Raw genomic sequence first — 13,798 nt, forward strand, 5'->3', positions numbered from 1 at the left:
ACTTCAACAATTGGATGTGTTATATAACATGTTCCTATGCTGAGATTATATATGTGTCTCTGCTGTGTACTGTGTAATGTCCGTGTCTGACAGTACAGGGACATGGTCTAATCATACCACATCTCCTGGGCCGGGGAGGATGCAAAAGAGTAAAAAGACATTACAGCACAGTATCATAGCTGGTTCTTTCTGTGAGGTAAAACATTCCCCTGCCTGTTTTTTAAAACTGTTCCTATGCTGAGATAATCTTATATATGGGTCCTTACTGTGTACTGTGTAATGGCCGTGTCTGACTGTACAGGGACATGGTCTGATCATACCATAGCTCCTGCGAAGGGGAGGACGTAAAAGAATATACAGACATGACAGCACAGAATGGTAAATTATTCTTTTTATGAGGTAAAAAAAAATTTAAAAACAGGGAAGGAAATATTTTACCTCACAGAAAGAATCAACTGCTATCCCATGCAGTAATGTCTGTATATTGTTTTACTTTCTCCCTGGCCCAGGAGATGTGGTACGATGAGACCCTGTCCCTGTACGGTCAGACACAGCTATTACACAGTACACAGCAGGGACACATATATATGATCTCATCTCAACACAGGAACATTGTTTTTAATCACAACCAATTGTGGAACTTATTATTATTCCAAGCTCTATTGATTAAAATTAACTTTGTTCATGGGAAAACCCCTTTAAGATACTGTGACAGTGGAATATGGTGAGTGGTCTATAATTTTGCATAGGTTCGTACTTTAGGTGTGGTGCTCTGTCCATTGTATGTATTATTTGTCCTGTCTGCAGGGTTATAACCCCATGAAGTGCTTCTATCCCTAGGTGTGGGGGAGGGGGCCTGGGATCCACCTAAACTATTGTCGCGGGCGGAGGGGACGCGCTCACCATGCTCGGGTCCGCTGCTGCTGCTGCTGCTCGGTGGCTCGAGCGATGGGCCGGACCCGGGGACTCCAGCAGCGCTCCTTGCCCACGAGTGAAAAGGGGGTGGTTTGTTTTGGGAGATAGTTTGTGATGCCACCCACGGGTTGCAGCGGCAACCCTCCACAGCCTCAGCCGAGGCGTAGAGCTTGGGGGCGGTCAGTGTCACCTTCCGGGCCTGAGGCGGGCCATCCTCCACCTCTGTACTGGCCAGGCGGACTGCCGGGGCCTCCTCGGGTACGGCCGCCTCCGAATCGGATGGCTCCCTTCGGGGAGCAGACACCTTCCACGGGAGCGGGGTCGGTGCTGGCCGGGCAAGCTGTTGTTCGCGGGCAGCGCCCGCAGGCGGATCTTTGCGAGTGGAAATTATGTCATCTGTTGCCGGGTTCGGGAGCAACGGGCCGACCGGTGGGGTGGCGACGACCAATGCGGGCAGCAGGGTACGCAGCAGGCTGAGCGAGGGCAGGCCAGGCCCCTCAGCCGCAGCGACAGGTCCCTCCGGGACACAGGGGCGTGGGTCACTCACCCGCTCCTCCAACTCTGCTTCCGCCTCACGGGCCCGCACGGCCACCACCACTTCCACCATTCCAACCTCTCATTCTTGCTGGTGCCGGGTCTGCAGCCTGCGGCTTAATTGCGCCACCCGGGCTTCCACCCACGCCGCTGTTCTGGGCATGGGCCTGCTGTGCGGAACGGACATCCTGCTTGCTCGGCCTCCAGGAACGGGAAAGTTTCAGGATCCTGGCGTGCCCGCTTCTTATGCCCTCGGTTACATTAGGCAGGCCTTCACCCGCCCCCTGTTGGTTCTTTCCAGCACTTCCTCTTTGGGGGCGGGGCTTCACTTTCGCACCTTCCCTGCTCGGAGAAGATGCTCGAGCGGGAAATCATTGCGCCAAAGATGTCGGAACTTCAAATTTTCCGGCCGGACGCCGCCGGCGGGAACTGCAAGGTGCACTTCTACCGGTAAGTAGATTGGTTCTAATCCTGTTTGTGACGCCAAGTTGTCGCGGTGGCTCGAGCGATGGGCCGGACCCGGGGACTCGGGCAGCGCTCCTCGCCCACGAGTGAAAAGGGGGTGGTTTGTTTTGGGAGATAGTTCGTGACGCCACCCATGGGTCGTGTTGATTATGGGCACCACCGCTGCTAGTGACGGGGATCCCGGGAGAGGTGGTAGGGAGCAGCTAGGATGTTGTCCCCTCCGGGGTTGGTGATCCCGGGGCCCGGATGGTGATACGGGGAGGCTGGATGGCTGAGGTGCAGGGTTGCAGGGACAGCGCGGCGTGGTGCGGATGGCACTGGTGTACTCACTCTGGCAGTCAATAACAGAGTCTCTGGTAAACCAAACGGCTGGATGGACGGGTCCCGCAGCCGGCTGCAGTGCTTTTGTGCTCTCCCTGGACAGTGTGATGGTGGCTGTCTTTCCCTGCACCTTGTTAGAATGTTCTGACTCCTGTGGTTGACCACCGGTAGTCCGCTCCCCGGTGTGTAGGTGCCGGAGGAGCCCGTTTTGCCCGCAGGCGCTGGCCCTTGGATCTCTAGCCTGTGGCGGTGGCTGTATATCCTCACGGTGTGGACTGTTGCCTTCTGTCGGGTCTTTGTTGTTAGGAAACCCCTGGGGTTCCTGTCACACTCGGATTTGACCATTGTCGGTGGCTCCAAGCCTAGTCGGGGTCCGATGGCCCTGCCTGCTTGCTTAGCTTCACTCCACTCCCCGGTTTGGTACCGACGGGCCACCGCCCGACCCCGGTCCTACGGTTCTGCAGAGGTCCACTAACTCCTGCAGGTGGCCACCACCGTCTGCCAACCTTGCTGTATGTGTCTGGGCCCCTACCCAGACACCTGCAGTTTCTGACCTCTCACTTTCACCTCCAAACACTAACTACTCTCACTTTTCCCGCCTCCAGGCCTGTGAACTCCTCGGTGGGTGGAGCCAACCGCCTTGCTCCACCCCACCTGGTGTGGACATCAGACCCTGGAGGGAGGCAACAAGGGTTTTGTTTGACTGGTATGAACTGTCTAGGGAAGGGGGTGTGTGTGTTGTTATGTCTGTGACTACGTGGCTAGTCCAGGGCGTCACACTATTTGCTTACCTGTGGGATTATTCATTCTGGCTAAGAAAGACAAGAGAGAAGAAGTAAGATTGATAGCCTGAGAGGGAAGCTGACACCCCAGAGAGACTGTGAGAAACCCCGATTTCCCTGGAAATGGACTGCTTGAGGATTGTGACTGATCCCTGGGACATTACTGTATTACTTTACCCTCTGTGTGGTGGATTATTTGATGGACTTTATGATTTTGCTTGGAATAAATGTTCTTTGAAATGATCAATCATCTCTCGCTCTGTTGATTGTGTGATATTGGAGAAGGACCCATGACAGATGCCATTAGTCTTGTATCTTTTAATAAATATAGCACGATTTACTCCACCTGGATGCTGTTTATGAATATTAATTAGTGGTCTTCTTTATGTTTGTGTCTTCTTGTTTTCCCAAAATTTGTGGTTCGATCTACTATTTTCTCTAAGTATCTCAAAACTAATTGAATGCTCCTTGTACTGTTTGTAATACATTAGATATTGGCTGAATATTTACAGTCTTCTGTCTAGCTGTCATACAGTTGGCTCACATGCCGTCCCTAGTAATAAAAAGGCTAATCTCCTCTGTACTTAGGACTGAGTTGTCTGCAAGTATGGTGACTATGTTTTAAAAGCACAGAGGTTAAAAAAAAACTATTTTAAAACATCTCTAATGATCGTCAGTGTGATGTATAATGTCTTTAATGACGACCTGTAAATGTTGCTGTTCTCCTGAATTTGGCGTTGTTTTGCTTTTGTCCCTGCACCTCTCCGTTTCTGAGATATGGTTCTTTGTCCTTGTTAATAAATATGCTTTAATATGTTAATGAGACTTGCTCCTCACCGGCTCTTTGTGGGCGTGTTCTTGGAAACCACACCCCCTTGGATAACAAGGCTAGATTTATATGCAGGGAAGACGAGGCCATATCTCAGGAATGGAGAGGTGCAGGAAGAAAATAAAAATGTAGCTAGATTCAGGAGAACGGCAGCATTTACTCCAGATAAAAAAAAAAATCAAAATTATGAGAAATGACAGGTTATGTTTAATTGGACAAAACATCTCAGAGGAGATCTCATTTATATGTATAAATACATGTGTGGTCAATATAAAGGACTGGCACATGACTTATTCCTTCCAAAGACAATACTAAGGACCAGGGGGCATTCACTGCGAGTGGAAGAAAAGCGATTCCGACAGCTAAATAGGAAAGGGTTCTTTACAGTTAGAGCGGTCAGACTGTGGAATGCCGACCACAAGAGGTAGTAATGGCAGATACTATAACAGCTTTTAAAAAAGAATCGGATTATTTCCTCAGTACACACAACATTGTCGGTTATAGACAATGTAAATGTATATAATTAGTGGAGGAAGACTCTACTTGATGGACCTATGTCATATTTACATTTATGTAACTTTGTCACCTTGTAACTTACCATGATTCTTTGTGGTTTTAGCAAACAGATTTGTTTTAGGCCTGTCGATAAACTTTTCCCCGTGGTTGATTAAGGCATCTTTAATGGTATCGTAACCGCATAGGACAACCATTTTGGAGAAGCCTATCTGGATGCTGAAGATGGTGCCGTACGTTTTATACAACTGTGAATAGAAAAATAAATGAATAGTTGAATGAATCCTTAACACTGCTATAGTTTTACATACTGATACTGGGATTTGAATAGTATCCAAGGTAAGATATTTGTATAGTGCAGCCCGTCTAACACCTTCATTGACAATGATGTATATTTACATCATTTGTTTTGTCCCTGCATTTGATGTGGGCTCATACGCTGAACCTACATCTTTCCATGCACTTTATGGCTGATTTTGGTCTTGTGCGCACATTGCGTCGTGTCCCTGCAGAAATTTCTGCAGGGATATGTCAGCTCATGTGCGCTTCAAATCGCTGCAGAAACACGGCAGAAAAAAAGCCGATTTCATGCGCTCTGGATGCAGCCTCTCCTATAGACAGAGCGGGAGCTGCATCCAAAGCGCACAAAAAAAGTGACATGCTGCATTTTTGAACGCAGCGATTTGGATCAAAATTTCAGCATGTAAATCGCTGCGTTCAGAAAAGCATCATGCGCATGGATTATGCACAATCTTCATAGATTGTGCAGGGGACGCAGGACGCATGCATTTATGCTGCAGTGCTATACGCATACAAATGTAAGCCCGCAAGGGCAGGGCCCTCTTCCCTCTGTACTAGTCTGTCTATAGTTACTTGTATATGTATTCTGTATGTAACCCCCTTCTCATGTACAGCACCATGGAATCAATGGTGCTCTATAAATAAATAAAATAATAATAATAATAATAATAATAATAATAATAAATGCAATACAAACACGTGCTACGCACGAGCCCTTAATCAGCCATCAAGTGCGTCTAACAGCCATTGGTGGATCTGATATTCATCTGCAGCTGTTAACCAGTTAAATTCCACTGTCAATCACAGACAGCAGTATTCAACACACACACTTAGGCCCCCTTCACACGTCCGTGAAAAAAAACAAACCGTTTTTTCATGTACGTGTTGTGTAAAGGGGTGGTTTGCTCCCCGTGTGCCGTGTTTGTGGCACATGCGTGTACTCCGTGTGTGATACGTAATAACACACGGAGAACGGAAAGTGCCGCCTTACCTGATTCTTCCAGAGCTGTCTGTGGTGCTGAATGACAGTGTCGACACAGGCCACGCCCCGCTGACGCTGCTTCCGGCCCCCAGTGAAGAAGATGCGTTGTTCAAATTCACTGAGTGTCGGATGCTTGTGACAGAGACTGCAGGGCTGGTGGAGGTGAGTTTGTGTTTTTTTTATTTTTACAAGGACATGTGTGTTTCTCCGGCGCATGTCACACGGGACCGCATCCACACTACATCCATGTGGTATGGGTGTGGGCCGTGTGACACCCGTGCTGCCGGAGAAAAACGGACATGCCGCCGTATGGAGCACACAGGCAGCCGTCTACTCCACACGGAGGCAAGGGCCAATGGCTGAACACGTGCGCGCATATAGACCCATTGATTTTAATGGGTATACGTGTGCCCGTGTCTTCGGTACATGCGGAAACGGACCTAGCACGTACCGGAGGCACAGACGTGTGAAGGGGGCCTTAGGAAGCGCATCATTGATCCTGCCCATTGGAGCGTCCGTTACGGGATTGTGAGGCATCGATGTGTTGACATGCTGAAGATTCTTGTACCGGTCATCATGCTCTGCCTGTGAATGCTGGCTCATGGCCTGTGTTCATAGGACATTGTGATCCGTGCTACACAGAGCGGTGCTGATGCTGAAGCATTGCTCTGTACAGGACAGGCAGTCACACGGTCGCAGCTTCAAGTCCACTAAGGGGACTGTTAAATACAGTAATCATTAAAGGGTTATTCCCATCTCCAATATCCTATCCCAATATGTAGAAGATGGAATCATAATAATATTAGAAAAATACCTGCAATTAGATATGTAATATAATTTTTCTGATTCAATTTGTTGTTTACCTCATGTGCAGGGCATTGCAGGACCTTAGGTATCCATAGTTACGACCACTAGTAACTAAATAACTGTCACTATTTGTGTGTGGTCATAACCATGGATATCTAATGTTCTGCAATACTCTGGACATGAGATAAGTGACACAGTGAATCAGAAGAACTTTACTACATTTCTAATTTGAGGTATTTGCTAATATAATTATTATTAATATTACACCTACTAACATATTAGGATAGTATCTTGGAGATGGGAATACGACATTAAAAAAAAAAAGTTTAGAACAATAAAAAAAACATGAAAAATAAAACAATTAAAGAAACACTTATTTGGTAACACCAGATTCTTAAATATACAATCTATAAAAATAATTGAATCTGATAATCTGATTGGTAAATGGAGTAGAGAAAAAAAAAATCAAACTGTCAGAATTACAATTTTTTTTTTGAAGCAACAACATTGCAATAAAATTCCATAAGAGGTGATCAAAACATTGCACCTAATGCCGGCGTCACACGGTACGATATATCGGGCAATATGTCATCAGTGTCACGTCGTTAGTGATGCACATCCGGCATCGTTTGACATATCATACCGTGTGACAGCTCCGATCGACTGTGAACGAGCAAAAATACTCAGCTTATCAATCTGCATTGACACGTCGTTCATTTTCAAAATGTCGGTCCTCCTTCTGTGCTCCGGTTGTTCATCGTTCCCGAGGCAGAACACCCGGCTCCGTGTGACACCCCAGGAACGATGAACACAGCTTACCTGCGGCCGCCGGCAATGCGGAAGGAAGGAGGTGGGCGAGATGTTACGGCCCGCTCATCTCCGTCCCTCTGCTTCTGTTGGGTGGCCGCTGTGTGACGTTGCAGTGACCCCGAACGTCCCTCCCCCTTCAAAGAACTGAAGTCCTCAGTGGTGGATACCTTTTAATGGCTAACTGAAAAGATGGTAATAATTGCAAGTTTTCGAGACTACTCAGGTCTCTAAAGACACTTCTGAAGAAACGCGCACAGAACTAAAGACACTTCTGAAGAAACGTGCACACCTCAGTAGTCTCGAAAGCTTGCAATTATTACCATCTTTTCAGTTAGCCATTAAAAGGTATCAACCACTGAGGACTTCAGTTCTTTCAAACAAATTTTTTTTTTATCTCTACTGGCTAACACGGTACAAAGATATATTTTACTTGTACCTCCCCCTTCAGGAAGATGATGTTCACCGCCCACAGCGAGGTCGTTCGGGAGGTAAGTACGTGTGACGGGGGGTTACGACTTTGTGTGACACGGGCAAGAAATTGCCCGTGCCGCAGAAACGATGGGGGCGGGTGCGATCGCTCGTCTGATCGCACTATAGATCGTCCCATGTGACGCCGGCATAACCCAAAATAGTATCTGTAATGACATCAGTTCAGGGCACAAAAAATAAGCTGTTACACAGCCCCAGATCCCAAAAAAGAGAATGCTACGAGTTTTGGAAAATGTGTATATATACTGCTCAAAAAAATAGGGAACAACAAAATACAAAATCGTTGTTTAAGTGTTCCCTTTATTTTTTTGAGCAGTATATATATATATATATATCTATATATATATATATATATAATATACCTGTGTAGTCCTACTGATCTTGTGGAAAATGTGCAATTTTCTTACAGTTTCACAACAATATGATTTTTTTTCATTCTCCAGTACACTATATGGTAAAATGTATTGTGTCATTCAACAGTACAATTCGTTTTCAAAAAACAAGCCCTCATACGGCTATATTAAAGGAAAAATAAAAAAAGTTATGGTTCTTGGAAGAAGGGAAGGAAAAAACGAAAATTGAAAATGAAAGGAAGGGGTCATTGCTATCTCTGATCTGATTTTAATTTATAGAGTTGTTAAACAATACAGTTAACATTAGATATATGCTTTGTGATGAGCTTTATGTCAGGAGGTTAGTAACGTAAATCGAGCCTTTAAGGGCTCTCAACAATCTCACCTTGTTAGAAAGGTTTCTTAACAATAAGCTGATCACAATGTCTTTCCCTATTAAAATATTTAGCAATTAGTTGCAGGGCAATATTGGAGTAAGTGTTCGATTTCCCAACAGCACCCCCAGAGGAGAAATAATATATTACACATTCACACTAAAGGGTTTCCTTTGTAATACATTATGGGTAGTGATGAGAAAGTGTAATCGTTACTATTCGCTACTCGCACGGATAGTATGGTATTTGGGGTACTCAATACATTGCGAGTTTTTGTGTACTCGCCTCACGATATTCCTATGTCCCGCCTAGTAGGTGTGGCGCCTGATTTGCAGCCACTAAACATGCAGAGCTTCTTAACCAATCACAGTAATGCTGCAGCCATCGTGGTTGTGGGATTACTGTTACAGCATCATAGGATCTATAAAAAGCCCTTCTACCGCATATTTGCGGTTCAAGAGAGAGAGCGAGAGCAATTCTCCCCATTCAGTTTCATCACTTTCCCATCCATTTCAGCCTTTTCCTCAGCCGTCCAGACCTCTCTCTGTTGGGTCCTGAAAAAAATTACTTGCATTTCCTATTGACTTGCATTATACTAGCTACCGTAGTCGGAACGAATACACAAATATTACAAAGTATTCGTTACGAGTATAGCAATTATGAATACGAGTATTTTGGTACTTGCTAATCTCTAATTATGGGACTGGATCTAGAGAGCAAGTGAATGGTACCTTGTAGCCTTTCTTTACTATACCCCCCCCTCCACACTAAAAAAACCAACAAAAATGGAATGCCCAATTTTGGATGGGTTTTACGTATAATCTCCTTGGCTCTCCTGTTGTTCCAGCAAAGCCAGGATTGTTGATAAGAACATTATATTAAATTCTAGTATAAAAAAGTTATATACTGTAGAACCTAGAAAAGGAACATTCCCGGCAGAGGTAAGAGGTGCCATTATACTAATGGTGTCTTTTTAAAGGGAATGGGCAACTTTTTTATTATTATTACATATTAATTTTGTAAGCTGATTTTTTTATTTGTTGGTGTGTCGGAGCATAATACTTACACACCACAAATATAGCAGCCCAAAACCATAGAAGTCTAAGCGTGAAACTGCATCTCCTATTGTGTGGCTGGCTCCGATGTGGACTGTGTACGCTCCCTGGACTGCTCTGTTCATAGCTGTGGAGTGAGCTGGGTGTTATTTTATTGTAGTCCATCACAGAGTGTTGAACTGTAATTTCCTTATTTCACCGCTACTTACAGTGGTGACTGGAGGTTTGGGCAGTAGTGATGACTGGAGGTTTGGGCAGTAGTGGTGACTGGACATTTGGGCGGAAGTGGTGACTGGATGTTCGGGAAGTAGTGGTTACTCTGGAGGTTCGGGCAGTAGTGGTGACTGGACATTCGGGCAGCATGGTGCCTGGAGGTTCGGGCAGTAGTGGTGACTGGAGGTTGGGCAATAGTGGTGACTGGGAGGTTCGGGCAGTAGTGCTGACTAAAGGGTCGAGCAGTAGTGGTGACTAAAGGGTCTAGCAGTAGTGGTGACTAAAGGGTCGGGCAGTAGTGGTGACTGGAAGTTTGGGCAGTAGTGGTGACTAAAGGGTCGGGCAGTAGTGGTGACTAAAGGGTCGGGCAATAGTGGTGACAGGATGTTCGGGCAATAGTGGTGACAGGAGGTTTGGGCAGTAGTGGTGACAGGAGGTTCGGGAAGTATTGGTGAAAAGAGGTTCTGACAGTAATGGTGACAGAAGGTTCAGGCAGTAGCGGTAACAGCAGATATGGGCATCAAGACAGTGGCAGCGAGAGCACATCAACAGCGTGGTATTGTACTACTAATGCCAAGGTACTAACCCTTTCTCATGGCTGCCAGTTATCACCACAGACCTGTTCTGAAAGTTAGATAAAGACTGCAGCGGAAAGTTCTTCCAGTGATGAGAATAGTTTGGTAGGTTGTCATTGGTACTACAATACTGGCCTGCCGACCTATTCTCACTGCCAGTGTTCAGAGCACAGCAGTGTAATCATCATGCTGCTGTATTCTGCACACTGATCATGCACTGTTCTGTTAGTATAAAGCCTCATTCAGATGTCTGTGATGCATGGATGTCAGAATGAGGCTTTATTGCTGCAACTGCAAAGTGTTTTAAAAGAGATAACTTTGTAAATGGTTGCCCCATCATCACCACTTGTAGATAGCTGGGGTAAAAAAACCCTTGGAAGCCATTCTTATCCTGAAAGAGGGCTCTAATTTCCATCATTTGAGTGAATCCATTAAAGCTCATTTCTCTCATGAGTAACAGTTATGGCATATTTATTTTGTACTCCATAAACATCAGGAGTTTCATTAAAAAACACTCATTTTTTTAATGAAGATCCTCATGCTGGAATTCATCGCTTCTCAGTGGTTTTCCTTGTAGTACCGCAAGTTTCTCTGCAATGACCCTTCAATTCTGGGTGAGCTCACTTTTTTTCTTTCAACTTTAAATATGACAGGTACATCGCCTGGAAAGATCATATTTTTCTGGCAGTTTCCAATTAAACAAGAAGGTCCACCACATTACCTCCATAAATGTCTTGTAGGGTTTTGACATGTTAATCTGGAGAATATTTCCTATGATTGGTAAGGCTCTTGGTCCAGGGGGGAAATTTTTGTAAATTTCTTTATTCCAATTTTTAGAGGCAAAGAACACAAACAGGATGACCAAGACAACCAGGAGGATGGTGATGGGGTCCATTGTCAATGTTTCTTCAAATCTGAAAAAAATAAATGTTTAAATGACAGAAGGGAACAACAAAGTAATTATAGCCCTTGTTTAGTGATCAATATATAAACCAGCAAGAGCAGAGTGATGTACAGACCTAGAAAATTTCTGTAGAGTGTGAACATTTCTCGATTAGGGCTTGAGAATAATTAGGTGAGGGCCTCTCCCATTGGTTTGAGCAATAAGTAAGGGATCTGAGAACCCTGAATTACCATCAATTAGCAATACTAAAAAGAGTCTATACATATACAGCAAGTGAAAAAATTATTGAACACGTCAGTAATTTTATGAAATAGTTATATTTCTAAAGGTGGTATTGACATGGATTTCTCACCAGATGTCGAACAGATGGGGCCATCTACCAGTCTGATGAAGATGACATTATGATGGACAATTCAGGAAGACAATGATCCCGAAGAGACAGCCAAGGAAGATTAACGCTGAATATACAAGTATTACGATCGTGATAAATCTCTTGTCTGGGCCAAAAGCTGGGACAGTGGGTATCACCTGGTTTCGGAGTAGTGGAATTTCTGATACGGGTTTGGGATCTTGTGCACCTGGGACATCACCTTGTGGCCATCTACAGAGGTTTCTTTTAAGACCATGTATGGAAGTTGTATGGACAGTGCAAAGAAACGCTCAGTTAGTTTCATAGAAAAAAAATGTTTAGGATTTGAGGACTATTTTTGTGGGAGAATGGGCCAAAATCAAACCTGAGCAATGCATGCTACTAGTTTCTCCATACAGGAGGCATCTTGAAGCTGTCATCACCAACTATTTTTTTGTACAACATGTGAAGATCTGAGCTTGGGGGTTGTATTCATTGCCTTGGCAGGTTAACGATGCAAAAAAATGTATTTCTTCTGTGCACAGATCTTACTACAACTCAAGGTAGATGGCCACAATGTGATTCTCCCAGTCCACAAGATCCCAAACCATGAACAGAAATCCCACTGCCTCCAAACCAGGCGATACCCACTGTCTCCCAACATTTGATCCAGTCGAGGGATTTCATGACTGTAACACTTGTATCCATATCTGATCTCTATAGTTCATTCATGGGCACCAGGACATGACTGCAATAACAGATTCTTGCCCAACATGTGGCTTATTGTCCTCCCTCTCCTAGGGTCAGCCCCATACTATTATCATCCTCCACCAAGCTGGAGAGTGTGAACAATGCATTCAGGAGGGTAACGCTCTCCTGACATTCACCAAACCCAGAATCATCTATCAGACACAGGCCTCCAACACACATCCGTGAAAACACACGCACTTGTCATAAAGTCCATTTTCGGGTCCGTGTCCCATTTATGTGTCCATTTTTATGGTACGTGTGGCATGTGTGAATTGCCTATGCTAGCCGTGTGTGCGTGTGGAATGTCCGTGTGTGCATGTGAAACATAACTGACGTGTGTGAGTGTTGTCCATGTGAAATGTCTGTGTGTGATGTAACATGTCGTTGATACATACCCGCTGACAGCAGACAGAGTCGCGCGCTGAGAATGAACTCGGGTGAACTTCACCTGACTTCATTGTCATACCGCGGCTCTGTCTGTGTCGCGTACTGATTAGCGGTCACCCGTGAAGGACTCACCGGTGACCGCTAATCCCCTGAGTGACTGAATTGAGCAGCGCGATTAGCGCTGCCATCACTCAGGCTTCCCGCAGCTAGCTGGATCCTCCACCCGTGACCGCAACTCACCTGTGACTTGATCACTGTCACTCGGGCAACTTGCTGTCACAGTTGGAGGATCCAGCGGTGGCCGCGATTAACCTCAGTGACAGCTCAGCTGATTATGCGGCTCACCTCAGTTGCTGCGTGGAGGTCACAGGAGCGGCGGTGTTCTTCTGCCGCTCCTGTCACCTTCATGTAGCAGAGCTGGAAGCGACGCGGGACCTCCGTGGATCACGCCGGACATGGATGGGTATTTGGGGCATAATAAATTGGTGAACGAGGGTTTTTTTTAGTGTTTATTATTGCAAATAAAGGATTTTTCGTTGTGTGTGTTTATTTACTGTAACTTACAGATTAATCATTGGGGGTGTCTCATAGATGCCTGCAATGATTAATCTAGGACTTATTGGCAGCTATGGGCTGCAAATAACTCCTTATTACCCCAATTGCCAACGCACCAGGGCAAATCGGGAAAAGCCAGGTAGAGTTCCAGAACTGTCGCATCTAATAGATGCGGCAATTCTGGGCAGCTGCTGGCTGATATTGTTAGGCTGGGGGGCTCCCGATAACATGGAGCTCCCCATCCTAAGAATACCAGCCTTCAGCCGTGTGACTTTACCCTGGCTGGTATCAAAATGGGGGGGGACCGCACGTCGTTTTTTTTTAATTATTTATTTATTTTTTTTACTGCACAGTATAGACCCAGCCACCAGCGGCTGTGATTGGTTGCAGTGAGACAGCTGTCACTCAGCGTAGGGGCGTGTCTCACTGCAACCAATCATAGGCGCCGGTGGGCGGGCAAAGCAGGGAATATGAGATTGTTTAATCAGCGGCCGGCATTTTCAAAATAGTAAAAGCCGCCGGAGGTTTTTTTACAG

At 45.5% G+C, this 13,798-nt stretch overlaps 1 protein-coding gene across 1 annotated transcript in view; it reads right to left on the reverse strand.

Annotated features, from left to right (window-relative positions):
• LOC142297391 (uncharacterized) overlaps positions 1 to 13,798 on the reverse strand; it is a 165,464-nt gene that overhangs the window by 136,697 nt on the left and 14,969 nt on the right. The window contains exons 2-3 of the mRNA XM_075341616.1: positions 11,039 to 11,231; positions 4,445 to 4,607 (exon numbers count right to left, since the gene is read on the reverse strand). Of these exons, the coding sequence (XP_075197731.1) occupies positions 4,445 to 4,607; positions 11,039 to 11,212 (337 nt within the window). The 5' untranslated portion in view covers positions 11,213 to 11,231. The remainder of the gene's footprint in view (positions 1 to 4,444; positions 4,608 to 11,038; positions 11,232 to 13,798) is intronic.

Source organism: Anomaloglossus baeobatrachus, chromosome 3 (assembly GCF_048569485.1).
Source record: "Anomaloglossus baeobatrachus isolate aAnoBae1 chromosome 3, aAnoBae1.hap1, whole genome shotgun sequence".
In the NCBI taxonomy this organism is placed as follows: domain Eukaryota; kingdom Metazoa; phylum Chordata; class Amphibia; order Anura; family Aromobatidae; genus Anomaloglossus; species Anomaloglossus baeobatrachus.